Source organism: Periplaneta americana, chromosome 5, assembly GCF_040183065.1.
Source record: "Periplaneta americana isolate PAMFEO1 chromosome 5, P.americana_PAMFEO1_priV1, whole genome shotgun sequence".
NCBI lineage: Eukaryota > Metazoa > Arthropoda > Insecta > Blattodea > Blattidae > Periplaneta > Periplaneta americana.
Window position 1 is genome coordinate 124465002 of NC_091121.1, and position 25367 is coordinate 124490368.

General features: G+C 36.2%; 1 protein-coding gene across 2 annotated transcripts in view; it reads left to right on the top strand.

Annotated features, from left to right (window-relative positions):
* The first annotated feature begins 3308 nt into the window (after nt 1-3308).
* The window catches only part of Trax (Translin associated factor X), a 107991-nt gene continuing 85932 nt past the window's right edge, over nt 3309-25367 (top strand). Inside the window, exon 1 of one of the 2 annotated variants that reach the window (XM_069826539.1) lies at nt 3309-3465. In XM_069826539.1, coding sequence (XP_069682640.1) covers nt 3453-3465 — 13 coding nt within the window. In that variant the 5' untranslated portion in view covers nt 3309-3452. Of the gene's footprint in view, nt 3466-3657; nt 3683-25367 lie in introns of those variants that run through there. The other variant, XM_069826540.1, reaches the window with a different exon arrangement.

The window sequence follows — 25367 nt, forward strand, 5'->3', positions numbered from 1 at the left end:
ATTTAAAATAATCTATATTTCAGTCCTTTCATGCAAAGGAAGAGGAAGGTATATGGGGCTTAGAAAATATTTAGTGGTGAAATATGAGATCGTAAAAATTCTGGAAACAGATTTAAAATATAATGAGAATAAATTTTATCACAAAACATCCTATTCAAGTTAGAGGTCAGTACAGACTTTTTAATACAATAATTAGTAGCGGTAATAGTAGACCTAGGAGCAGTGGTAATAGTAGGCCTAGCAGTAGTGGTAATAGTAGGCCTAGCAGTAGTGGTAATAATAAACCTAGTAGTAGTGGTAATAATAGGCCTAGTAGTAGTGGTAATAATAGGCCTAGTAGTAGTGGTAATAATAGGTCTAGTAGTAGTGGTAATAGTAGGTGTAGTAGTAGTGGTAGTAGTAGGTCTAGTTTTTGTGGCAATAGTAGGATTACTAGCAGTGGCAATAGTAGGCCTACTAGTAGTGGCAATAGTAGGCCTAGTAGTAGTGGTAATAGTAGACCTAGTAGTAGTGGTAATAATAGGCCTAGTAGTAGTGGTAAAAGTAGGCCTAGTTTTTGTGGTAGTAGCAGGCCTAGTTTTTGTAATAATAGACCTAGTAGTAATGGTAATAATAGGCCTAGTAGTAATGGTAATAATAGGCCTAGTATTAGTGGTAGTAGTAGACCTAGTTTTTGTGATAATAGTAGGCCTAGTAGTAGTGGTAACAGTAGATCCAGTAGTTGTGGTAATAATAGGCCTAGTTGTAGTGGTAATAGTAGGCCTAGTATTAGTGGTAGTAGTAGGCCTAGTAGTAGTGGTAATAAAAGACCTAATAGTAGTGGTAATAGTAGGCCTAGTAGTAATGGTAATAGTAGACCTAGTATTAGTGGTAATAGTAGGCCTAGTAGTAGTGGTAATAATAGACCTAGTAGTAGTGGTAATGGTAGGCCTGGTATTAGTGGTAGTAGTAGGCCTAGTTTTTGTGGTAATAGTTGGCCTAGTAGTAGTGGTAATAATAGGCCTAATAGTAGTAATAGTAGACCTAGTAGTAGTGGTCGTAATAGACCCAGTAGTAGTGGTAATAATAGGCCTAGCTAGACCTTCAGCTATATTTTCACTAATTTCTTTGCATTTAATACAACCAAAAACAACTAGAAGTACATACTATACAAAACGAAAATTACATGATTAATTCATTTATTGTGAAACAAAACAGTTTTAGACAGATATAGTCTGAGGATTTTCTTATTCACTCTGCTATTATAATCCACTGTAATGTGATGGAACCTTACCCTTACATACTTTGTTGAAATCAACCTTATAAACCTGATTAATGGGTTTCTGGAAAAACTTTATCCAAGAAATATTCCGACATTCAGTCAACACATTCAAAGGAGGAACTGCATTTGGAACATTCTTCCAAATATTAAGATATGCATGCTTTCCTGGGCATCCTACAATAGTAGCTATGTTCGAACAATTATTTGCGGCGCAGGATTTCACTATTTTCTTATTATTTCCCTTCACGTGTACTTATATTTATTCGTACTCCTCAATAAGCATGAACTGCTTGCACTCCTGACGAAGCATCAACTCTCTTTAATGGCGGCCGAACAGCGGTTCAATTTTGTACGCGAAACTAGCGCCGTTGGTGTCTCTAGTTATGTATTACAAACTCTTTGGGCCAAACATCTGCATAGAATTGGAATATATCAGTCCCCTAACGTATACTATATAACGTCTTTGCCCCTAACTGCCCATTGTGCAACTCAAACCAAGAAATGGATTCCGAACACCTCAAAATCTGTGCTTCAGTGGCTGGCCATGATAATATCTTTGAAAAATATTGGAGTGCAAGAGGTCAAATGACTTTATTGTCAAACGCCTGGCATTAGAAAACAACATATATGTCGGGCTCTATTCAAATTTACCACGAAAACAAAGATGAAGATATAACAAAATCACACCACAGTCTACTATATACAGTCGCGAAGCTCAATATGTAGTAAAAATGCAAACAGGGGTAGTTGCCCACCACTAGGATCGCTACTATCGCCTCATAATCGCAGATCTCTCTCCTAGCAGCCGACAAAATATGTTACACTTTCGTTGTCGTGTTCTTTTGGAAAAATTACCACCTTCCTTCCATTATTGAAATATTAAATGCATAAAGTTAATTTATTATTTTAATGAAGTATATTAAATTCCACCATAAACTCGAAGATACCTGCAAGAAATAAGTTAATATAATTTTTGTTTGTGCAAAACGAACTGAAATTTACTATAATAGCTTCACTCATTCAAGATTATAGCGATAATTAACTATGAATTGAAGCCAATAAATATTAATTTGCATTTCTCTTTACAACAATAATAATGGAAATATGAATTAATGGAGTAACTTACGTGTACCGGTACTTGTAGTGTAGGCTTACGTAGTTAACAAAATGGGATGAGGTTAAGCAATAATAATCACACCAGAATTGGAAATAAAACGTGATCAATACATTTTATTGTAACAGACTTTTTCTACGTCTCTAGTTAAAGCAACAAATAAAAATAACAACAAAATTAACAGCTATAATTAAAAAAATATCCTTTGAAGAAAAAAGTAGGCCTAAGCAATAATAATCCCACCAGAATTGAAAATAAAACGTGATCAGTAAAGTTCATTAAAACAAACTTAATTTTTCTACGTCTTTAGTAAAGTAACACATAAAAATAACAACAAAATTAATAGCTACAATTAAAAATATATCCTCTGAAAAAAAAAGTAGACCTAACCTTTATTTCTCTGGAAATTTAGCAGCCTAAGTGACAGAACTTTGACCGGTATCTAATGTCCTTTCGGTTAGACTGAAACATTTCATTGTGAAATTTAAGGATATAATGTATTCTAACAGTCACAAAGAACTTCAAATTAACAGTTTTGTTTCTGCACAGCATTCTTGTGGAAACCCAGGAACCTTTCTGAATCTTTCGGAAATCGGAAAAAGGATAACTCTGGCCTCTTTCTCTTACTGTTGCTACAATTTATAGCACTACAAACGTCTCCTCCTTGTCCCATATTATTATTCCAATTATTATATTTTAGCCATTAACATTTTCATTATAACCAATAACGAACATTTCACAAGCATCAATGTGAAATACGCAAGGAGCTAGCACTCGATAGAAATACGACACAGTCCAAAGTCGACCATGGACAGTCTATTGTTTTTAGTTGCTACCCGCTTGGAGCGCTTTATCACGAGATTTGCAAAAAAACACCTCAAGCTTCGCGACTGTATATAGTAGACTGTGATCACACCACGTTAACAACGGCTAGTAGTAGCAACACCACTGGACGCAGGAGCACAACCGCAAAGGTTGGCAGCAGCGTCAGAAAATAACCCCAAACTGAAGTGAAGTGGAGTGTTTATTGTAGTACATTTTTTATCAATAAATCTTGTTCTGTACGCGCTGATAACAATGCCAGAAAGAGGTAATTGAAACTTGATATCCCTTGATACAGATGTATTTTAACATTAAGTGACATATCTTGCTTTTATCACACCTTTATTTTGGTTATGATCCTTCTGTGAGTAGGCATGCCTGTAGTAGGCTATGTTTTTCAGTAGATTTTACAGAATTACAGTTTGGGTGCGGCGTTTACTTACGTTTTCGATGATTTAAAGTGACATGAGACCGAATGGACCGAGGTATGTGACAAAGTTAGTGAGTTAGTTGGGATAGTTCTTATTTAATATTTATCATCGGTTGTGTCCAGTAGTAATCATCGAGCTTGAGAAGAAATCGGTCTTTATTTTATAATCGACTGAAAGTTAGCGTTTTTAACCCTTAAGTAGTCGCGTGAAATAAATGGACACAGTCGCGTAGGGGTTGATTTGACCCCCAAAGAAAATCGACAAAATTAAGGCCCTTAAGGGAACACTCAACTTAAAAATTGGAGCAAAATTGTCATAGAAATGAAAAATTAAATTTCTACACTAATTTACCTGACAGAACTAAATCAATACGCAGAATTCTTCCCCTATTCATTGAGAAGTCACAGTCAAATGCACAAAGCCAGAAAATAAAAAATGATAATTAAAAGTGATACTTCAATTCATGATTGATTGAAATATCACTTTTAATTATTTTTTTATTTTTTGGCTTTGTGCATTTGACTGTGACTTCTCAATGAATAGAGGAAGAATTCTGCGTATTGATTTAGTTCTGTCACGTAAATTAGTGTAGAAATTTAATTTTTCATTTCTATGACACTTTTTCTCCAATTTTTAAGTTGAGTGTCCCCTTAATGACTTTTTTTTGTCAATCACTTTATTCATAGTATTTGTTTATAAGTGTGTTAAACATTTCTGCTTAAGAAATCCTTTTGCAAATCCTACAAAGTATTCATGGATGTTAATCGAGTAAAAAATACATGTTTCATATGGCTTTTACACGTAATTTTCTTGCATGCGACACAAGAATTGCTTGTTTTGTTGTCTTTGTTACTCGGACTAACACTATATCTTGCAAGTCGGGGATTCTCCATTTCTTTCGTCTATGGAGGGTCGATTTTAGCAATTTTAGCAGCACTAGCTCGAAGATATTTTGGAATGTAGCTAGTCATTGCTCTCTTCCCTATTTGTTGTATGTCCAATTTATAGCCAATTTCTCTCAAAAAATATCTCCTAAGATTTGTAGTGTCATGGTTGTTGTGAATAAATATGGCTTGGGCATTGATGCCTGCAATGTTTATAATCCTAGAAAACAATGACAAAGGCCATCTTTTGCAACGCCTTGCTACAGTGTATGTTTCACACATCTGATATAATGTGTCAACTGCAGACTTGGAAAAATTATAGCAAGTGATCATTTCAGATTTATGTAGATCATCTGATTCATCAAGGTGATGCATCGTAGACACTAACAATACATTTGAATTTTTTCTGGGAACATATTATGACACTAATGAAATATCTTTCTGAAAACAGAACACACTGCTTTTAGCCATTCTACATTTCAAATCTGTTAGTTCTGGAGGAATTTCTCTTTTGTTCTTCTTCAGAGTCCCAACATATGTAGTTTTCTTTTTCAGGAGTTCAATGCACAGAGGAATACTTGAAAACAAATTATCCGCTGTAACATTTCTACCTGTTCCTTCAATAGCAGCAACCAACCGCAAGACAATGTCCTTCCCAGAGTTTGACTGACAGTATGGCCTTTCAGGTTGGGTCCCAACATATACTTCCATTGTTTTCAATATTCATGTAGAATGTATGCGTATCAGCCAGCATGAATATTTTAATTCCATACTTCGCTGGCTTGCTAGGCAGGTATTGAAGAAATGGACATCTACCTCTGAAAGGAACTAACTCTTCATCTACTGTGGTCATCTCTCCTATTGTATAGTGCCTTTCACAGTCTGCAACAAACAATTAAAAAAATTCTCGAAAAGAGGCAAATTTGTCAGTGGCACGTCTTTTATTGCAGTCATTGAGATAGTCAAAACATATGCATCGTGACAAGAATAGAAAATGCTGAAGACTCATAGTGGAGTAAGATATTTCATGTCCAACAACACCATACCATTCATCCCATAGATCTTGTACATTTTTCTTATCCGATTGCAGGGAGGCAGCTAATAACAATAGCCCTATATATGCCTTCATTTCACATTTGTCAGTAAGGACAGCATCGCGAGCCCTACTAAAATTCTGAGACATTCTGGCAATGTACAAATTAGTGTTAGCTACGATAGATCGTAACATGATACTATCTATGAATAAACAAAAACAATCAACTGGGTTTTTGCACTTTTTGCTAAACCAACTGACCCTGGAAGATGGAGAACAATGTTCTCTGCTCGAGTTCTCACAGTTCTGGTAAAAGGACTTCTTGCCCAACGAGTTGTCCTATTCCTACTAATGAATTTATTTTATTGGGTTATTTTACGACGCTGTATCAACATCTAGGTTATTTAGCGTCTGAATGAAAGGAAGGTGATAATGCCGGTGAAATGAGTCCGGGGTCCAGCACCGAAAGTTACCCAGCATTTGCTCGCATTGGGTTGAGGGAAAACCCCGGAAAAAAAACCTCAACCAGGTAACTTGCCCCAACCGGGATTCGAACCCGGGCCACCTGGTTTCGCGGCCAGACTCGCTGACCGTTACTCCACAGGTGTGGACTACTAATGAAAGATCCTACATTTGCCTGACTTGCATACTTACTCTTCACTATCTGACGTATCGCTTTGTTCACTCACAGTGTTGTGATCAGACGCATTCATCTCTTCAACCTCACTGTCACTACCTGGTAATTGATTTTGTTCATCTTGATCTTCTGTTTCTACTTGCTCAGAAAGCCTTAGAATACGAATTCTTTCTTGTATATAAGGATCATTAGATGCCATGATTGTGTAATTCGTTACTTTTTCTATCTGAAAGAAATGCAGGTTACCTGAATTAGGCCTATTCAAAGTAATGTAAGTCATTAAATCATTAATTAATATATAAAAAAACAAAAGAACATAAAATAAACATATTCTCACCTCATAAGTATACAGATGAAGGCTTCAGAACTGTCTCAGCTGAACATGTGATCGCCAATGAGATGTTACACTATTAGTCGTGTGGGGATCAGTCTGACCCAGTGACAAATCAACGTGTCCTAACTCACTGAAGATAACTGTTAGACTAACAGCAATGACAGTGTCCGAAAGGAATGCTTGTTTGAGGAAGGTATGGAAATACGGAACAGTATGGCTAACTTAATAATGAAAATACAGCTAAATTTAAATAGGGTGAGCTCACCAGTAGTTGACCAGGACCCAGTTGTTGACCACATGGGAATGTTTTAATTAAAAATAAGCATTTTGGCACCAATGAAAAATATTTCTTCAGTTATATATAATCTTTAACATCTCTTTGTTTCATATGACAACAGTATAACACGAAATTATGGATTTACATAAAGCAGGAAATTTGGGAAACAAAGCTTGTGTTTGCAGTATGGCTTCAGCTGGTGCTTGCTATTAGGGAAGTGTTGTAGCAGGTGTACAGAAATATGAACACTGCTCTGAAATATAATTATATTATATTGAATGAATGCATATTTTGCCTTCTGTATAAGCTATAGGAACTATGTATACACACATTTTCAGTTTTTATAGTTCTTACGAGTAATTAATAGGGGTGGTCATTTACTAGTTCTTAATTTTTATCAAGCACCAGTAGTTGACCAGACCGGTCAACTACTGGACCAGTTTAAAATAAAGTGATATCCAGTAGTTGTCCATCACTTGCAAATGTGATCCTTCCTTTTTATGTAAATCATGTAGATTGTATGTAATCTGTGTTTTAAATGTTTGGAACTATTTCTTATGACTAGGTCAAAAAATGGAAAAAAAAATTCTTCAAATATATAAAATAATCCTAAAATAATGGAGTTGAGGATGCTCAAATGACTTTATTCCAATTCGAAAATTGCAAGAAAATACGAAATACTACATTCCACCCTGACTAATAAGCTGAAGTCCACACGTGTGGAGTAATGGTTAGGCGTCTGGCAGTGAAACCAGGTGGCCCGGATCCGATTCCCGGTTGGGGCAAGTTACCTGTTTGAGTGTTTGAGGTTTTTTTCTGGGGTTTTCCCTCAACCCAATATGAGTAATTGCTGGGTAACTTTCGGTGCTGGACCTCGGACTCATTTCACCAGCATTATTACCTCCATCTCATTCAGACGCTAGATTAACTAAGATGTTGATAAAGCGTTGTAAAATAATCTACTAAAATAAATAAATAAAAATAAGCTGAAGGATAGAATGCCTCCTCCTAAGTTGATGGTCACCATAGTTGCCAAATTGTGTGCAGAAAATAAAATTCTTCTGTTTGCCTTGCTTATAAATGCTACACACATTCTATAACCTGCTGATATTTCTGTATTTGAGCTCTTAAAAACTGGATGGATAAATGCAGTTGAGGATTTACCATATAAGTATTAGGGATGTGCAGTATAAAAAACAAATTTTGGTCAGTCACTAGAGAGAATGTCCGATGAAAGAGCCACTCCAGAATGGTTTCCTTAAATGCGGCATCTTTCCATTTGATACAAATTCAATAGATTATTCTCAATGTATGAGCCTTGAGTTTGTGTGTGTTGATGGAAATGGAACTGTAAACCTCAAACAGCAAAGTTTAGTGTGAAATACCAGATGCATTTGGAATCGGCTATGAAAGCTGGATGCACTGAAGAATTTAGAACTGTTGCAGCTAATGAAAATTGGACTGGAGATGACGTGGCATCTGATCTCTCCTGCAATTGGTTAAAATTATGGAAAAGATGCATACAACCCAATAATTCTAACAACACTGCTGATGGTGCCATATTGACTTGTAAAAAACAGTAATGTTGAAGAAGCACAGCAAAATGGAGAAGAAATGCAGACTGAGGAAATGCAGCAGAAAAATGTGTTTACAACATGAGATTAAGAGTAACAGGTGGCTAAAATATCATTAGGATTTAAATGTTAACAAAAAGAAAGAAATACGGAGGGAAGATAGAAAAAACAATGTGGGGAAAAGAAAAGAGACGGAAGTAATCAGGGAAGATCTGATAGCAAAAATTCTAAAAAGAAAAAAAAAAAAAAAACCAAAGGCCTCTCAGTCAGATTGCTCAGAGTTTGAGCTAGAATTCCAGACTTCATCATTGGACTCTGATGACATGCCTTTGGACATTTCTGAGGAAGCTAGCAACAACCAAAGCAGTGGTGATGAGAACCATAAAAAATACGGGTTATAGGGCATTGTGAAATATATATCGAGGAAAAACTTGTCATTTACTTTGTGGGAAAAGTGGTAAAGAAAGAGGAAGATTTTGATCTATTTGCTCAACAAGTGGCTGGAAATGTATTCAAGTGGCTGGCACAAGAAGATACTGATACTATATCTCAGGATACATTGCAGTGTATTTTTCCTGAACGCAGGAAAACTATGAAAAAGATACACTTATGGGATTCATATTTTCAGTTTTACAGGTTAAAATCTTGGTTAGAATGTAAATGCATTTTTATGTAATAGAATATGTGTCTCTTCTATGTTAAAATAGCTAAATCTAATTTTTTGTAGTGGTGGTCAACTACTGGTCGAAAACTGGTCATTTACTGACACATTGCGGTCAACTACTGGTATTTTTGTAAGCCACTAGTTTAAAAATAAATTTCATCATGTTACATTGCTTTAAACACACATTGAATAGCACCATTGCTTTTGTCAATATTTTATTATACTTTTACTGTAGAAATCTTTTCCTTGTGACTTTATCTTCAAACAAAATGGACATTTAAGAAACAAATGTTCCTTAACTGGTCAACTACTGGTGAGCTCACCCTATGTGTCAAGTAACAGTGCTTCTAACGCCTAGTTTTCATTAGTAGAGTTAGCGGCAGAGTAAACGAGAATACATATTAGCCAAACTACTATACTCTATCGAATTTGGTCGAGTAGCCTATCTGTTCAGACGCAAAAGGAAAATATTATGGTAGAGTCATACAGTGCAAAATTTAATTCATAAAAATGAACATCAGTCGTCGTCATTTTGCTGTAAGGAAGTCTTTGAAAATTATTGTTGAAATTTTGCTTAGGGAAGCAACTTCAGCTCTCGAGGAAGAAGAGAATAGAACAAAGAAAATATGGGTTTAGAGACTGGATCAAAAGAGTTCACAGTCATGGAGCATCTGCCCTTCTTATGGGGGAACTTGTTGAAGAGGACGTACCAGAGTATAAATTGTGTTTGAGGATGACCCAGAAAACTATGAGACACTGCTTGAGATGATCACTTAAAAAATTGTCTCCAACTCAGACCGTTTAATTTTTTAAGGTAGGACTAAACTGAAATAGGTAGGCTATATAGGCCTATGGCCTAAAAATGCAATTTTTGGATTTTTACATTGCATTCTAAATATTGCTGTGAATCATTTCACCAAGTTTCATTTGCACATTCCGCTTGTAACGGGTGTTTCTGCTGCCATTTTAAAAGTCGTGTGCTACCTATTTAAATGCCATGATGGGTCATGCCTACTCCTTCTGCAGGCTTCTCCTCTCTTTATTTCAAAATTACTGTAGTTTTCCTTAATTTTCTAATGCTTGTTTGCACACTGAGACAGAGTGCGTTTCAGATACTACATATGTGTGTCCAACTGATAGCAAAGTTTCAGGATATAATTATGTAGAATGCATTTAAATTTTGATACCTATTTTCTCGGTTTAAATGTTTTTTACACATTCACTTTTTCAGAATTTATCTAGGTACTCCATTTTTTATTGACATATTGTTATGACATTTTTTTCTATTGTTTCAGTGTATTCCAATATTTGATATTGGCATTCAATATTGTGTACCATAAAGTGTGTGATTGGGTCTAACAATGTTTAATTCCCTAACATGCGGGACTTTTTTAAAATTTTGAAATGATTAAATTCAATAATTTTTTATTCAAAACATAATTAGAGCTTGGCAAACTAAATGCCAAATATGTTTTACCATGCCATTAGCTACATTGAGAAAAAAAATTATTAAGTAAAAAATTTGTGAAATTATAGCACAAGATAGGAATTATATTGAAACCAAAATATGAACATAAAATTAATAGTACTGATATTACTTACACTACAGCTTTGAAAATTTGCATGTATGTACAAAGTAATGCTCAGAAATAGTATGCAAAAAAAAAAAAAAGTATTTTTTTTATAGTTTAGAAATTATCAAAATTCAGTTCAGCTCCCCCTTAAGCACCAACGAAACAAAACAAAACTAAGAACAATGCGCCAAACACATGGTATCTTCATAAACAGTACACTCAACTATGCCAAATCTGTTTTCATTAATATAGTGCCGGTAGAGTAGAGTAAAAATCATTCGCGAAGGAAGGCAAGTGGTAGAGTTACTATCCCACTGCGCAATCTTACTCTACCATGATCAAGTACTCTGTTCTACCAATTACATTTATGTTGGTAGAGTTGAAACCTGGGTATTTAGTACTTGCTCAAGTTACTCTATTGCTAACTCTACTAATGAAAACTAGGCCTTAGTGTTAGTATTGTACCTCAATTATTGTGTTTTGGGATATGTGTGTAGATAATCTCTGTGTAACTTTGGCCACAAAGTGTATTATCGTGGGGGTTATTCTTATATAATTATATCTACAATTTATATGTCGACCTATGAGCTGGATTTACAATCACAGGAATTATTAACAGATTTTGCTTTCAATGTTAGGCTAGAAATTGTAATAACATCAGAGTCTAATTACAGTGAGTCATTAAATAATTCCCACTTACAACTGAGTAAAATTATTTCACAAACTAATATCAAATGAAAAACAATACTCACACAATCCAAATTACAGTTATTTGGGGTAACTTTGTAGTGGTCAGTGTAACTTTGTACCAGTTCCCAATTTTACTAGAAGATTAATTTCACATTTCCTAAGTGTGATATCTTTAGACTGAGGCCATCTTCATTACCTACGATCTCTATACTTTGCTTTCTATCCAGGCTATTATGTCCGGTCCCTGATGAATATTTAAGACTCCACATGGAGGGAAAACACGGGAATTTTACTTGAAACAAGTAGAGGTATAGGTTTGGATGTAAATCCCGAAAAGACAAAGTATATGATTACATCTCGTGACCAGAATATTGTACGAAATGGAAATATAAAAATTGGAAATTTATCCTTCAAAGAGGTGGAAAAATTCAAATACCTTGGAGCAACAGTAACAAATATAAATGATACTCGGGAGGAAATTAAACGCAGAATAAATATGGGAAATGTCTGTTATTATTCGGTCGAAGAAGCTTTTATCATTAGTCTGCTGTCAAAAAAATGTGAAAGTTAGAATTTATAAAATAGTTATATTACCGGTTGTTCTGTATCTTGTGAAACTTGGACTCTCACTTTGAGAGGGGAACGGAGATTAAGGGTGTTTGAAAGTAAGGTTCTTAGGAAAATATTTGAGGCTAAGAGGGCTGAAACTATAGGAGAATGAAGAAAATTACACAATGCAGAATTGCACACATTGTATTCTTTACCTGACATAATTAGGAACATTAAATCTAGACTTTTGAGATGGACAGGGCATGTAGCACGTATGGGTGAATCCAGAAATTCATATAGAGTGTTAGTTGGGAGACCGGAGGGAATAATACATTTGGGGAGGCCGAGACATAGATGGGAAGATAATATTAAAATGGATTTGAGGTAGGTGGGATATGATGATAGAGAGTGGATTAATCTTGCACAGGATAGGGACCGATGGTGGGCTTGTGTGAGGGCGGCAGTGAACCTCTGGGTTCCTTAAAAGCCATTAAGTAAGTAACAATTATTGTAAATGTTAATGCTTATCCTCTCTTGTTTAGAATACAGTAATAACTTCGTTATATAACTACATAATCCTGTGTCTTGTAAATTATAAAATTAATCCAACAGTACTGTTTTGATTCAATTTCAGGGTTAGGCTACTTTGTACTGCTACAAAGTCTGTGTGATAACATTGATTCTATTATAAGCATTAAAATTTGATTATAAATGAACATAGCCTAGCCTACTTAATTTTTTCATTAAATAAGATGAGACAATTATTAGATAAAATTAATATGAAATGTAACTACTACAGTTTTGTTTAGCCGCGTGGTTTTCATTTTCCTGTCGCACACTGCTAGGAGCTTATCTGCTGCCAAGCGCCAACCCAGTCTGCCAGCACTGAAACATTTAGTATAGGAATTTGTACTTACCCAGCTCAAAGTAAGTGTTGAAAATGTCCCCTACCAACTGCTACACACTGTTGACACCTTCTTATGAAATTGTTAATTACTTTAAGAAGTTCTGCTTCACTAATTGACTTGATTTCAGCTCTTACATAGTCTTTAAGTTCATTTGTTGTATGCAGGTTTTTCGCATAAACCTTATTTTTAAGTGCCCCTCATAGATAGAAATCGCATGGTGTTAAATCTGGATTTTGTGGGAGCTACAAATTTTTACTGATGATTCTCCTTCCGAAAACTCGACGTAATTCTCTCATGGATTGTTCGACAGTATGAGCAGTAGCGGAGTCTTGTTGGAAATATACTCAGAAGCGGTCTTCATAAGTCAGTTCATCTAAAAATGGGTCAAGGATCTTGTTCACATAATGCTCGCTGGTAATTGTGCCTGGAGTGAAAATAGGCCCAATAATTCTGTGTCCATTCATTGCACACCATACACATATTTTTTCATCATACAAAGGTGTTTCGAGTACAAGACTGGGTTTCTCCTGACTGTAATACCAATGATTTTGTGAGGATATGTGTCCACTGTAGATCTACTACAGATACACTTTAAATTTATTTTGAATTAATTTTTTTACTAAGTTCCACATAGTTGGCTTATTAATGAAATTTCTTTGACATTGTTTATTCAACTACCATTCTAATTTTTACACTCATCTTGGATTTCTGTAATGCATTGAAATGTTTAGATTGGGAAAGTTCAAAAGGATTCTCTAGAAAGAAGACAGTATGCAATAAAGGCAAGATATTCCAGTGAAACGCTGCAGCAGGCACTAGATGATACAAACATGGGAATACTTAGTAAACGAGAACCTGCACATTTGTATTCCATCCTAAGGCAAACACTAGTGAATAAATTGGAAAATAAATGAAGAAATAATTATGGGAGGCCAAATATGCTTTCACCAAGAATGTTTGTGCTTTGTGTTATGATGACTTTGCAATAGTTTCATATAAAGGATCACTGTTCCCTGGTAGGCCTATAGTCATGGTCCATGGTCTCATCTGCAGATACAAAGTCTATTGTAAGGTCAAGAAGGGAATGCATTGGAAGTGGCCTGACCAGTGTGAAGTAATAAAGAAAGTTAAAATAAGTTTGTAAATAATAGGGACATATATGAACTGATTATGTTAAAACTGTTAATAATTTGATTAGCAATTTAAAAGTAACTTACATGAAAAATATATGTAGGTAATAAACACATAAATTGTGTTTATATTTTCTTTCGTAGTACTAATATATTTTATTGTTATAATAAATGTTCTACATTCTCTTTTTTTTTTGTGACTGCTTATGAAATAAAATTTCATGTTTTTTCTTATTGTTTGGTCAAAAGTTACCTCGGATAATTGTGCAGAACAACTACAGAAGCGATTTTAATTGCTCTTTTTTCTCAGAACCCTACATTTTTACCACCTTTTTCAAAAGAACTTAGAAACGGAAGTAGGAAAGCAACATAAATCACAGGAACCTAACCTGTTTTTTTTTTTGTCGAAACCCTGAATTTTCCCCCCTTTTTCAAAAGGACAAATAGAAGTAGCAAAGTAACCTACTCCAATAACGTAACTTAAGCTAAATGTCAGTGGCGTTAGAAACAAATTCGGGGATGTTAACATATTAGTGTTTCTAACAGATTACACACATGAATACTTAATAGTACGTTACCTAAACTAACCTAGTCTGACCAAAATATCGATACTGAGAGACCTGAATCAATTTTACAAATGCGTCAATCAATGTCAAACATGATGAGCCTTACCTTAATAATTCGCAGGATACAGTATGGTCTACCAAACTTAGCTTCATCCATCTCTATCATATGTCCTCCACCAGTCATGATGTCACCGTCACCACACATGTCTAGAAATACCTCACGCTCAAAAGAATATCAGTCCACAGTTGTGTGCACTGCAATTCGTAATTCTCTCATCAAACCTCCTGCCGAGGAGGCACAAGGAACAAAAATGACACAACCAATCGAAACACTTCCACAACACTAAGTTTAGTATGTACCAGGAAGAAACCTGAACGACCAGATTTTAAAAAAATTACCCTTAACTTTCTTCCATTTCGGATACTTCCAGTAATGTCTTCCACAATGAAAGTTCAAATCCATCTTATTTACTCTTAAATCTTGACCACACACCTTGCGAATCATGCAGTCCTTCATAATACTATGTTTAACAAAATAGTCTATAATATCCTTCTCTTTCAACTCCATACAACCAAAATACAAAATTCTACATACATTACAACTCATAGCGATAATGGAGACCATATATAACAGCAAAATAATGGATGCATCAACTACAAGGAATGAGACGTGCTGCTCATGACAAGATCATCTTGGCTGTCTGCACATGCACGGACTTGATTAATAAAACGTAAACTAACCAAACCTAACCTTCGTATATGCAAGATGTGTAACCAGAGCATGAAGGGAACTTCTTGATTTGATGTGGAACGTACACGTAAGCCCCTCCTCAAACTAGAATCATACAGCTATCACATGACCATAACCACCCAATCACACCGGAAAACACATCAGCCAATAACAACACAGAATGCTTCAGCCAATCAAATCACAATACATTGAAAGCTGTGCACTCTAGAACATCGTCTTCTAAACACGAGAAAAAACTATGCACTCTAGAACATCGTCTTCTAAATACGAGAAAAAAACTATGCACTCCAGAACATCGTCTTCTAAACACGGGAAGAAACTAAGTTCCAGTTATTCTTAATATTTAAAAAATCTACTGTACCTTAACTGTAAACGAGCTACACATAATATATACGTACTAATCAATGAAATTTAATACTGAACACTACCAAACAATAAAATTAACGAAATTGCTTCTGTACTTGTTCTGCATAATTATTTACCTTGAATTTGAAGAGGAATGTTGAGAATTGAATTTAATATGAAAACACATATGTGGTACAAAGTTTCCCCAATTAGCCATGTAACTTTGTACCAGCATTAAATGTCAAACTTCACCTATTTAAAATATTTTTGATGTTTATTATGTTTAAACCTATAAAATAAGTAGTTTTCTTAAATGATTCACTTTTAAACATCAATTTCAATAGACACTATTTGAGGTAAGTACTGTGTAAGAATGTGATAGAAGTACAAAGTTACCCCAAATGACTGTATATTTCCCTATCTGTAAATCCAAGACTCAAAATGGATTTAGACCAATATTATTCTACTGTTGAAAGTATAGACGGGGAAAAAATAGGTACATATGTAATAGCTGTTACTGGTGTCACTTCCCCTACCACACCTTACCCTCACTCTCGTCACTACTGCTGGCTGTTCCCCGCTCACACCCTGTGACCAGCCACCCTCTCGTGAACATCATTAAATAAAATAATGATTAGGATAGTAATGTGTATTCGACACATCCGTACTTCATACACTTCCGTACACATGAAATTAAGGCACAACCAAAAATGTGCATTCGACATATCCATACTTTGTTATATAAAGATACAAGTAAAATTAAGGCATAAGTAGAAATGTGCCTGCTATTCCCCACACGTCTCGTAGTGTCTGGTGGAGGGGATACTGGACGGGGCTTACCAGCAGCAGTCATTACGGTTCTTCCAAAAATAACGTGTTATTTTAGAACTGTTTCAAAAAGTAACAGCATCTTGGAATACTATGTTCCAAAATAACAGTGTTGTTCTGAGCTAGTACAAAATACTTGCTGTTATATGCCATTCAGTATCTCGTGAAACCTACCTGAGCATCAGGGGAAGAAGCAAATAGACTGAGAAGCTTCCCTCTCTCACTTCTACTTGTAGCAGAGAAAGCTCGCTTACTCCCACCTAAGATTCTTACTTATGCTATGGCACACGCAAGAATTTTGAGGTCTATTTGACTATAGGATATCGGTAGTGAGTTTATGAGAATTTATGTTGATGGTGTCATAAGATTGATGTCATCAGTTATTGTGATTAGTTTTTCGTGTTTGCTGGGAAGTATTGAGCATTTTATAGCGATGGTTGGTGTTTTAGTTTATTTAGATGGCTGTGGATTCTGGTGCTTAGGTTTGTATGTGTGTAATTTTTATTGTCGGTTGGTATTTATATAGTTTGAATGATATACCACTATATCAAGGATTTGATGGTGAGTAAGTCATTATATTATTTTCTTGTGTTTGAGACAATTTTATGTATCGTTTCCTTTGATTGATTAATGATTATGAATTTCGTTGCTAGTACTAGTGGAGTGAATTAAATGAGTGAGCATTGAATTTCTGATTCCAATTCAGAATCGTCTTTTAAAATGAAGCTGCCGTATTTTACAATTATGGTTTCCTTTTCCTTTTTGGAGAGTAATAATTATGCGTAATGGATGGTATGTGTTTATTTTATTTATTGAAGAAATAGGCAGGGGCGGCTCGTCCATAAGAGCTGCAGAGCTGCAGCACTTCCTGCTTTGACAGGAAAATAATAATAATATTTGTTTTAATTTGTAGAAGAATTGTTACAGCTTTTATTGGTAAATTGCTTTATATTTCATCTGGCCGGGAATATGTACTATTATCTTATGCATAATCTTTTTGCGCGTCGACTGTATTGGAATTGACACTGCATTCAAAGTCGTCCTGGGATCTGCAGGGTGGTCAGCTCATAGAGAGTGTGTCTTGCATGGTCAGGGGGTAGAGAGGTGAAGGGATGCAGAGGGAAACTGCCACTGTTAAAACCCATATTTCGCTGCAGTGGCTTGCAGAGCCCGGCCGTAAGGGAAGATCTTTCCTCCCGTCCCACGTCGCTATTGTAATGCTACGTCAAATGGATTCTCTGTTCCCTTGAAACTTAATAACATTTTTATTTTCTCTTCTCATACTTATTGTTGTAGAATCTTACCGAGTTAATATGACGAAATCAATATTCTTTTTTGCCTTATTGTTACGTATATATCCGGTCTCCATTAGAACTTAGGATTTGCCTTAACTCAAAATGATTGCACGAGTAGAATCCTTTTGATATAGCACGTAAAATACGAAAGAGACTTCTTTTCCAGTTTTAGAACATTGTTGACCATCAGTATATCTGAGTGTTGCTTTGGTGTGACGTCTTAGTACCATAACTTAACCAGTGCAAATGTGCAAGCATGAGAGTGTGTGAATTACAGAATATTAATTTTATTTTTCTCAACTTTCCCTTGCGGAGAAGCTTGATGTAATGAAGTGAAATTACAGGGTCGTCCGTTACCCAACTTAAATCTTACTCAAGCTTCATCCAGCCGAAATAGTGCATATATGTAAGGAAGTATAACAATGAAATTTACGCTAAGCATTTGTGGTTACGTGGATGTGAACAAAAAAAAAAATTCTGTATTTTGTTTTCTTTGCCTCCTCTTTGCTGGTGATACTGCATAGACTAGGAGTGGTGTGACAGATTTAGGACATTTGCCCCTAAAAATTAAAAAAACACGAAACTTCGCAGACTCACCTGGCTATGTTAGGAAAAACTAATATTGCTGCGCAATTAAGTGAAATGAACAGAACAAACATTCTCAAACATAATCAAGAAATGAGAAAAAATCGTGAAATTATTTAAAAAAAATATTGATTGTATCAAATTTTGTGGCCAATATGAACTTCCCCTTAGGGGACATGATGAAAAAACGATTCGAAGAACTCTGGTGTATTTCCTGAGTAATCTAAACGAATCTCTCACAAATCATTTGGAACATGCCACTGTTTAAAGGCAATTCTAAAACAATGCAGGATGAACTGGTAGATTGCATGTTGAGTGTCTGCCGATTTGAAATTCAGACTGAAATCGATGGTATCAGTTTTTTTTTAGTGATTATGGCAAATGATGCCACAGACATCTCCCAACTAAGTCAGGAAGTTTTGATTTTTCGATATGTAGTGCATTTATTTTTGTCCTATACTTATTAATGATATCAAGAAGTGAAATTTGTATGTACCAAAATCTTTGCAGCTCCCCCAATCCACAAGTTCACGAGCCGCCACTGGAAATAGGTTTACCATGTTCTTTATCCTTGTATGTTTAAGCATATAGGAATCCATTTTCTGTTTCTTTTGATGGCCATCTTCGATATCTCTCCACATCACACACGCAACTGACATCTGATTGGCATTTCTTTATGGGTTAGATGGGTTAAATGAGGCAATAGGCTGAGGTATGTGTCAAGGTTAGTGGATTAGTTGAGGAGATATTTAAGTGACGTGAGGCCAAGGAATGTGAAAAGTTTTCAGTGATTTAAGTACTTTTTCTCTCCTGAGTGTAATGTTGGGAGATATCTTAGTGTGACCCATTTTAAATAAGAACGGATGGGCTCTTTTTTTTTGGCATGAGATATTGTGAAATTGTGTTGTTGATATCCTATTCTCAGTAAGAGCGGAAAGGTTCTGTTTTAAAATAGGATATCGTGAAATTGTGTTGTTGATATCCTATTGTCAATAAAAGTGAATGAGTTCTCTTTTAAAATGGAATATTGTGAAATTGTGTGTAGCCTAATTCCTTTTTTTTTATCTTCTTTTTGCTAGTTTTATTTACGTTTTATGTTGTGACATCTCATTGCCATCATGTTGTGATGCCATCGTTTGTTAAACTTTATGAAAATGAAGCTATATCCTACAGCAAAGGAATCTCTCCTGATATAACAAAAGCTGAAATAAAGTATCAGTGACGAGCATCAGGAGACATTTCAATTTTACATATACAGATTCCATAAGAGAATCATGGAACCAAACCAAAATGCTAGGTATATTCTGTCATCGACAATTGCAGTAACATTTTGGGCTAAATATCTTCCCACACTTTTTTTCCAATATTACAATAGATACGAAATCCATCAATTTAAAAGATCAATCTTACAATGTCGAAATTGTAATAAGTTTAGACATCATTAAGTTCTGCCATAACAAGGTAATGAAATGAAATGAAATAGCCCAATATGTCCCATGAAGGGCAAAGGCCTCCTACCCTTGGGTAGGATTAACTCAGTTTTCCTAACTTGGCGAGCTACTCCATGTTAGGTTCAATGCTGTTCGTTAGGTATAATGTTGTTTGACACTACACTTTTCACTGTTCACTATTAAACTTCCCTCAAACAATGATGCTTGCATGTTGCTGTTCTAGTCGTTGCTCAGTTGTCTGCCTAGCGACTTCCACTCTTCTCTGTCCCTTGCTATCCGTGTCCATTGGTGCCCTGCGTGATCTTTGAAGATGTCCTCCCATCTGCGTCTTGGTCTGCCTTGCATCCTTTGCCCAATCCGTGTGTCCCAAACAGTACTTTTGTAGGTCCATCTGTTGTCTTGTAGTCTGGCAATATGTCCTCCCCACTTCCATTTGCTTTGTGTGGCTGTTTGTGCGACGTCTGTTGTCTGTGCTAGTTGTTGGATTGTGGTGTTTGGTATCCTGTCTCGCAGGGATATTCCTAAGATTTTGAGCTGCATTTTACGTTGACATATTTGAAGTTTGTTCTTTTGCTGAGATCTTAGCGACCATGTTTGACATCCGTATAATAGCACAGGATATAAACATGTTTCTAGGGTGTGAAATTTTATTTTCCGGCTTATCTTTCTGTCTAGGAGTATGAACTTGAGGCCCCAGAACGCTTTCCAGGCTAGGCAGATTCTCCATTTTGTCTTGAAATGAAATCAGTTGCCCCAGATATGTATATTCGTTCACATATGCTAGTGTCTCTCCATCTATTAGTATGGTTGTTTGTGGACCATTTGACATTAGTTTGGATTTTGTTTTGTTTAGTGTGAGACCGGCTTTTTTACTTTGTTCATGTAGTTGTTCGAGCATTGTTTGTAATTCTCCTGGAGTTTTACTGAATTGGACCACATCATCAGCGAATCATAAGTTTGTTAGATAGCTTCCGTTTATGTTGATACCCCAGTCTTCGTTCCAGTTCAGTTTCTGGAATATATGTTCCATCACGCTTGTAAACAACTTGGGTGATATTGTGTCCACTTGACGAACTCCCCTTTCCAGGTTGAATGGCTTTCCTTCTATTTCAGTTTTGACTTTGGCGCGGCTTTGGTTGTAGATCCTTTGTAGTATTCGCACATATTTTGCTTCAATTTCTTGTGTTGTTAGTGCTTGTACTATGCTCGAATGTTCCACAGAATCAAAGGCTTTACTATAGTCAATAAAGGCAAGATAAATGTTCATGTCGAATTCTTCTGCTTTCTCGATCAATTGATTTATCGTTTGTAGGTGGTCTACTGTGCTGAACCCTCTGCGAAAGCCTGCCTGTTCTGGTGGTTGTTTTTCATCCAACACTTTTGTCAATCTTCTGGTAATTATTTTCTTGAACAGTTTGTATAGGTTCGACATAAGGCTTATAGGCCTGTAGTTATTTATGTCATCCCTAGTACCTTTTTTGTGGAGTAATATTATCGTGCTTGTGTTCCATTGGTCTGGGATATCCTCTGACTCTAGAATTTTGGTGAATAGATGGGAGATTATGGGTGTAATGTGTTGTTCTGCTATTTTTAATACTTCGTTTTGTATCCCGTCCTCCCCCGGCGTTTTTCCTTTTTTCAGTTCATTGATGGCAGTTCGTACTTCACTATGCAGGATAGGTAGGATTTGTGTGTTTGAGGGGTCGTACCCTTGCGCGTTGTTTTTGGGTATGGTTGTTGCGTAGAGGAGTTTGTAGAATTCCGTAGCTGCATTCAATATGTCTCCTCTAGCTTTTATAGTGTTCCCTGCCGTGTCCTTTGTTCCAAGCATCCATTGTTTGCCTTTGCTCAGGTTTCACTTTGCCTGTCTTATTGATTTGGATGTTTCTAGGGTTTGTTTTGTTACCTCAGATCGGTATCTCCGTATGTCCTTCCTTATCTCCCTCTTGGTTATTTTATCCAGCTGCGCTTATTCTGCTCTGTTAGTCTCTGAGTTGTTCCTGGTTTGCAGTAGCTTCGATCTCCTTTCTATGAGTTCTATGGTTTCTGGGCTTAGTTTGGTGATGTTTGTCTTATTTCCAGGTTTCTCCGCTGACACCTCTGTTGCCTGTTTTATGCACTCTTCTACTGTGTTGTACAACTCTTTCACTTCTGACTTTGTGATAAAATTTGTTTTTGTTTTCTTCTCTTGTATCTGTCGACTAAGCTCTGCTCCATCTAGCCGTTCCACTTGCCTGCAGTTGGGTCTCCTCCTATATCTTGTTTCTCGTTTCGTTGTTATGCTTGCTTTCACCATCCTATGGTCGGTACTGAACTTTAGGTTGCTTTCCACTTGTATATCTTTTATATCCTGGAGTCTATCACATAAGATGTAGTCTATCTCGTTTTTTGTTTTTCCGTCTGGTGAATGCCACGTCCATTTCATGTGTTGGGGTTTCCTAAAGAAAGAGTTTGCTATTTTTAGTCTATGTTCCTGGGCGAATTGTACCACTTTATCTCCTCTCTTGTTCCTGCTCCCGTATCCGTGTGGTCCCACTGCCTCCTCCTCTGCATGGCTTCTCTTTCCCACTTTGCTATTTAGGTTGCCTATGATTAGGTTCCTCTGTGATCGTTGTTGATTGAGTGATGCTTCCAGGTCATTGTAGAAGTTTTCAATATCTTGCTCACTGCTATTTTCTGTAGGTGCATATGTTTGTATAATTGTTGTTGTGAGGTTCCTCAATTGTAGTTTTAGAACCGCTATTCTTTCCGATACTCCTATTAATTCTTTTACTGCAGGCTTTAGTTCTTTCTTAATTAAGAATCCTATCCCCTTTTGCCCTGGAGTTGTGCCTTTGTAGTAAAACAGGTCACCGCTGTTTTTCTCGATGATGGCTTCTCCCATTTTTCTGATTTCGCATAGGCCTAAAATATCATATCTTATTGTATTTAGTGCATTTTCCAGTTCGGTTTCTCTTTCTTCTGTGCGGAGTGTTTGTACATTGAGGGTTGCTACTATTATATCAGTCTTTTCTTCAGAAACGTTCTGTATGAACCAATGCAATACTCCAGGATATGACTGTATCACGAAATTGGACATTAACTTGATTTACTTCAAATTAATTAGCCACAGTTCGCATTCATTGTAGAAATTATCTTGTTATGGCCTGTAACTTATATCCTATTTATTTATAAATGTAATATTTATAAGTAAAGTAATGGGTTGTGAAAGTCATTATTCTTTAACTACATGTAACTTGAATCTTTATTAATATTTTATTATGCTTAATAGTCACACTGCTGACTAGGATGTAACGTAACATGGAATATGGCCGACAGGAGACAACAAGATATTGTGCTGGTAGCAAATGGCTATTTTGCATCGGAGGTGATTTGATTGTGCTGGGTCCACATGAGGACAGCACAAAGGTGGGCACATAGATATCTAAATTATGGGTAGTTTGGAAGGTGCCATTCTACAGGGCCTCTGCATATTTCAACAGAAGAAGATAACGAGACCCTTCGCAGAGCACATGAAGAGCACCTGTTCTGCTCTGCGAATCAGTTAAGAGCTGCAGCCAACTTCTCTGTCTCTTCTTGAATGGTTATCAACCATTTGAGAGAGGTAAATATTTGTTTGCGAAGAGCTGTGGCCAAAGAGGCCTTGACAGAGAAATATGCTGTTAACCACCTGGCTTTCGCAACCAGTTGGATGGGTTTTATTTGGGGAAGAGTAATTTTCTCCGACAAAAAACCATCCCATCTTATGGCGAATCACGCGCCAATGTTTATCATGAGCCCGGCACCAGATATGGTCGACTCGACACTATATCCAACGATGGCAGAGATCGGGAAGATTTAGCCTGTCATGCTGGAGCTGGATGTCTCACTATGGTACTGGCTTGCTAAAGTGCATATATAGCCAATTTGGGGCACCGAATTATCTGCATATTTTGGAAAATGTGCTTCTTCCTTCGGCCTGAGTTAGTTATCCTGAAGGAAATTAATTTTCCAGCAGGATAATCAGCAGAATGGTACATGGGAAGGTCCGAGATCGAAGTCATATCTTGGCCTCCCAAGACACCTGATTTGAATGCTACCGAACACATATGGGCTGAGTTGAAAAAGATGAGGATCGACAGATATCGAGACCATTCACCTCAAAATCCATATCAGTTGTGAGATCAAGTTCTGGCTACCTGGTAAGATCTCGCTGAGGACCAGAATTAGTTCCGCGATCTGGTGGGCTTAATGCCCTGAAGATGCCAAGTGGTGATAGACGTCGGTGGTATGTAGACAAAGTATTAGGTCCACATGTGTATTTATTTTAGTTTGCTTTAATTGGTTTGTTTATTTTTGTTTTATTTTGGGAAGAAAATTTATCTCCCAAATTGATCTCCCAAGAGTTTTTATTCTCCTAGTTGAGCCAGAGTTGGGAAATAATTCATTCCACTATAAAAAAAAATATATAAAAAATGAAGAGAGGGAACATCAAATACTCTCTAACAATAATACTGGAAAGCTTTCCTGGTTAGCATTGCAAGCGGTGGCGAAAAATGACTGCACTGCCATCTAGTGGCTTGAAATGTTGATACACTCCTTGTGTCATGCTGGGTTACGTTAGAAGAAGCGAAGAGATGTACATTTGATGTCAATAAGAAAACGGAAAACAATAGTGTAATTTGAAGTCACTGTATTCACAACATTTTAAATTAATAAGAACTTGCAAAGTTATTAGAATAGAAATGAATTGGCACAATTCTCGTATTTTCAAATGTATATGATTTAGTTGTACAGCTGTCAAAAGAAAAAAATGGCCGCTCTCCTGAAACAAAGTTCCCTTTGGGTATCTTCGCTACAATTCAGAGACAGGCGATGTTACATGTTGTTGGACCACGTTGCCTGATATCTACAGTTATAATTGAAGTATTCTGTGTGTCATTCGATAGCGTAATGGTAGCGTTCAGGCCTCTTACTCATGAGGTACTGTGTTCTACTACAACCTCGTGCTTTTTATGTTCTTTTTTTGTTCTGTTTTTGAGAGAGACAAACTATACATAATGGCTCCTTTCTAGTTTACGATTATTTTAGTAATTAACATCAGGTTCATTAATATATTATGCCATGACTTTATCATTATGATATTGTGGCTGCAAATGGAAAGAAAAAAAGATTTTATTCTTAATAAAAATATCTTTTGTGGCATAAACAAAAGAAATTTACTGGAGTCGGCCTTAAAACAATCAAACAATTAAGCGTTCAAAAAACAAAACAAAAAGCCACAATTCAATATTTATTCTATCTTCCTCTTATCTCGATCATCTTGCAGTCGAGTGGGCATGGAATTGACTAGTCTTTGCAAATAGCGACTGTTCTTAGACACGATATTCCAGGCATTCTGAACATACATAAGTGTTCTGTCCATGGGCAGGTCTTTCATTGCAAACCTAGCAATCTCCAATCTTTCCTATTTTCTGCCTTCCTCTTAGTCTCAGCATATGATCCACATATCCTAATGTCGTCATTATTCTTTTCAACCAGAGACCCAACCAATTCCTTTTTCTCTATCTAATCAGTTTCAGCATCATTCTTTCTTCATTCACTTTTTCAAACACAATTTTATTTCTTATTCTGTCTGTCCACTTCACACGCACCTTTCTTTTCCACATCCACATTTCAATTGCT